The following is a 4,297-nucleotide window of genomic DNA, read 5'->3' as shown; positions in this document are numbered from 1 at the left end:
ATTGGAGCTATTTACATCTCATGATGAAATGCTAGCATTTTCACTGTCACCAAAATGTTCCTCTCCCTGGCCTCCATCACAGGCAACTCCAGTAAAATGCTATTTGTGAGTGACTGGTGTGTGTGTGTCCCTGCAGGTGTCCAGCAGCTGCTGGTGATGAAAGAAGAAGAAGAAGATGCTACTGAGCAGCAGGAGTGCAGCTCCAGTCTGGATCAGCAGGGACAAGAACCTCCTCTCATTAAAGAAGAACCAGAAGAAGATCTAGACCAAATCAAAGAAGAGGCCACCCAGTTCTCCCTCACTCCTGTCCAGGTGAAGAGTGAAGATGATGGAGCAACCAGCAGCTGGACTCAACACATGAAGACAGAAGCTGATGGAGACACCTGTGGAGGAGCAGAAGCAGCCAGTGACTTGGATACACCTCTCCTCCCTGACCACCAGAGGTCGCCTTGTTCTGACTCTGACACGGATGACAGTGAGGACTGGAGAGACACCAGAGACACTCGATCAGTCAAGTCTGTGGAGGATCCAATGGTTTGTGTCAGTGAGAAGGAAGGTGATGATGAGACACTCACCTGCTCTAAATGTGGGAAGAAATGTTCTTCAAAATCTCGACTGAATCAACACACGGAATACTGCAGGGGACCTTTGAATTGTACAGTGTGTGGCAAACTTTTTCGATGGCGACGTGATCTGAATCTTCACATGAGACTTCACACTGGAGAAACACCTTTCAGCTGCTCTCAGTGTGGTAAATGTTTTACACAGAAGGCACATCTGAAAGTGCACATGAGAAGTCATACTGGAGAAAAACCTTTTGAATGCTCTCAGTGTGGTAAATGTTTTGCGCAGAGACCTCAACTAACAGCCCACACAAGAATTCACACTGGAGAAAAACCTTTTGAATGCTCTCAGTGTGGTAAATGTTTTGCGCAGAGACCTCAACTAACAGCCCACACAAGAATTCACACTGGAGAAAAACCTTTTGAATGCTCTCAGTGTGGTAAATGTTTTGCGCAGAGACCTCAACTAACAGCCCACACAAGAATTCACACTGGAGAAAAACCTTACAGATGCTCTCAGTGTGGTCAATGTTTTGCGCTGAGCCATTACCTGAAGGTTCACATGAGAAGTCACACTGGAGAAAAACCTTTCGAATGCCCTCAATGTGGCAAATGTTTTACGGCCCGCCAATCTATGAAAATACATTTGAGTAGTCACTCTGGAGAAAAACCTTACATATGCTCTCAGTGTGGTAAATGTTTTACACGGCGAGGGGGGCTGAGTACTCACATGAAAATTCATACTAGACAAAATTCATTCAGTTGCCCTCAGTGTGGTAAATCTTTTAAGCTGAGCCAAAGCCTGAAGAGACACATGAGATATCACACTGGAGAAAAACCCTACATCTGCTCTCAGTGTGGTAAAGGTTTTGTACAGAGCCATTACCTGAAGGTGCACATGAGAAGTCACACTGGTGAAAAACCTTACATTTGCTCTCATTGTGGGCGAGGTTTTCATGTGAACAGTCACCTGACGACACACATGAGAATTCACACTGGCGAAAATCCTTTCGTTTGCTCTCACTGCTTTAAAGGTTTTCCGCGGAACAGTGCACTGAAGATGCACATGAGCAGTCACACTGGAGAAAAACCATTCAGATGCTCTCAGTGTGGTAAAGATTACATGCGGATCCGTTCCCTGACGAAGCACATGAAGAGCCACACTGCAGACTAACTTTGTCCTGCTCTAACTGTGATGTGTGTTTTTCACAGAGCAGGAACTGACTCTCTTGAGACTTTATATTGGAGAAAATCCTTTCATCTGATGTTGGTGACCATGTTTTCCTCGCAGTTTAGAACGCCATGCTATTTCCTTTGTGTGGATTTGGTGCCCGTGTTTCTCATGGTCTGTAGACACACCCTGGCACTTTGGCCAAGATTGAACTGGCACCCGTCGAGAGCATTGTTTTTTCTTTTCTTTCTTTCACCAGATCAGAGGCCACGTGGAGAGAGTCTGAGGACTGAGGTTCACGATCATAGGTTCAAACATATTTTAAATACACTGACAGTGACAGTAAGGACTGGAGACAAACCAGCAACACTCGATCAGTCAAGTCTGTGGAGGATCCAAAGGTTCGTGTCAGTGAGAAGAAAGGTGATGTAGAGTCACTCACCTGCCCTAAATGTGGTTAGAAATGTTCTTCCAAATCTCGACTGAATCAACACACGGAATACTGCAGGGGACCATTGACTTGTTCAGTGTGTGGCAAACATTTTCAATGGCGACGTGATCTGAATCTTCACATGAGACTTCATACTAGAGAAACACCTTTCAGCTGCTCTCAGTGTGGTAACTCAATGCTCAATGGTGAACTCAGTCGTGACTAAGAGACTCGAGAGATGTTGGATTTATTCAACGCACTGCTTTTAGTGGCTGTCGTCAGACTTTTCACGTTGTTATGGCCTAAACTAAACTTGTGTTGTGTATTTGGTGTGTTATTTAACATTGATCGCTCTGAAGTTGTGCGGAGCAGAGAGTCCACACCTCCTGCTCTGGAGTGAGCTGTGCACTGACGTCACACACTCATGGAACTGATCGGCCTCTGCCTTTATGTGCCTGTTATTAAACACAATATTACTCTATTGAATGGAGACAGATGACAATGGTGAGGTGAAGCTAAGCTTCGAGCACACCAGCAGCAGACAAGCGCCACAGGAATCTCACTCTGTTGTGCAAACCGACCGATACACTCTGTTCTGCTCTTCATCTTGATGAAAAGGGAGCAATGAAAGATAAATACATTTGAAAATACTCTGTTTGACTGTTTATCTTTGTTGAGAAGGGGAACAAAATGGCGAATAGTGAAATCAGGAGAAAACAACGAACAAGTTTTACTCTCACAAAATCATTTACAAATTGAAGCACAGATGTATTGAAACCAGAAATTGCCATCAAGAAACACCGACACCTGCTGTTTGGGCTTTGTGGCCATCAGAGCAGCTTGGAAACGCTCCCAGATGATTTACTCTTTCAAGTCGTTCATTTTCATCTGGTCTCAGCAGCAGGTTGTTGAGCTGGTGTGGAGTTTGAAATAGCTTCTCCCACAAGAGGGAAAACGTTTTTGCATGTTTTGTAATTGATTTCTCCAAACTGTCCTTTTATGCAGTAATGAACATTTACATTTGGGCAATAGTGACTATTATTGACGTAGTTTTCTTAGAAAGTTTGCATCTACTTTGATCGCGGAGTCTTCTCCTTCTTTTTCTTTGGGCTTCTCCCTTCAGTGGTGGCCACAGCGGATCATTTTCCTCCGTCTCCCCCTGTCCTCTGCTTCCTCTTCTCTCAAACCTACAGAGCTCATGTCCTCCTTCACCACCTCCATCAATCTCCTCTGTGGCCTTCCTCTCCACCTTCTGCCTGGCAGTTCCAACATCTCAACATCTTCATCTACCAATGTACTGTCTCTCTCTCTCTCCTCTGTACATGTCCAAACCATCTCCATCCAGCCTCTCTGACTTGGTCTCTAATCTCACTTCTTCATGTGCGAGTTAGCTACTGAGACTCCGAGTCAGAGTTGGCCTCATTCGATCCAGCCGTTCATTTCAATCCCACATGCGTTACAAGCGACGCCACTGAAACACTGCAGCCGCAGCACGAGAAAGAAGCTGTGCGGGTCAGGCTTTCTATCGCCCTCAGATGACCATAAGAATATTGACATGATATTGATGGCCATGTTACACTAAGTATAGAGCCTTGTTGGTGGTAGCACCGCACCAAATTCAAAACGAACAAAATGAACCGTGCATGAGCATCACCTTGTTCAAACAACACAGAGCATGTGCTCACAACAAATGACATACATGCAAGTCAGTGAGTTCTGCTGTTGGCTTTGAGAGAGACCAGCTCAGATATGCATGGCGTCACCTTGGCAAGTGGTGTTCGAACCCAGGTGAAGAACCACTGGTATAGAGTGTCTTTGCCATCGGTAATAGTAACAATAACAAGAATGACATTTTCTATTGTATAATAATGTCAACTACTCAGGGCTGTGTTCTCTCTCCATGGCTCTTCTCCCTGTACACTAACTGCTGCACCTCCAGCCACGAGTCTGTGAAGTTGACCAAGTTTGCGGATGACACCACCATCATGGGGCTCATCTCAGATGGAGATGAGTCGGCTTACAGGAGGGAGGTGGAGCGGCTGGTGTCCTGGTGCAGCCACAACAACCTGGAGCTCAACGCCCAGAAGACAGTGGAGATGGTCATAGACTTCAGGAGAGTCACAGTTTCTCTGT

General features: G+C 45.5%; 1 protein-coding gene across 1 annotated transcript; it reads left to right on the top strand.

Annotated features, from left to right (window-relative positions):
- The first annotated feature begins 296 nt into the window (after positions 1-296).
- Positions 297-2,820, top strand: LOC128752566 (zinc finger protein OZF-like). Its single transcript, XM_053853905.1, has 2 exons — positions 297-1,908; positions 1,994-2,820. The coding sequence occupies exon 1, from the start codon at positions 358-360 to the stop codon at positions 1,735-1,737; it is 1,380 nt and encodes a 459-aa protein (XP_053709880.1). The 5' UTR covers positions 297-357; the 3' UTR covers positions 1,738-1,908; positions 1,994-2,820.
- Positions 2,821-4,297: the final 1,477 nt, after the last annotated feature.

Source organism: Synchiropus splendidus, chromosome 1 (assembly GCF_027744825.2).
Source record: "Synchiropus splendidus isolate RoL2022-P1 chromosome 1, RoL_Sspl_1.0, whole genome shotgun sequence".
Classification (NCBI taxonomy): Eukaryota; Metazoa; Chordata; class Actinopteri; order Syngnathiformes; family Callionymidae; genus Synchiropus; species Synchiropus splendidus.
The sequence above is the reverse complement of the archived record's forward strand: the minus strand, read 5'-3'. Positions and strand labels throughout refer to the sequence as shown.

Coding starts and splice junctions, on each gene's coding strand:
- LOC128752566 (XM_053853905.1), top strand. CDS start 358: ATGAAGACAGAAGCTGATGGAGACACCTGTGGAGGAGCAGAAGCAGCC.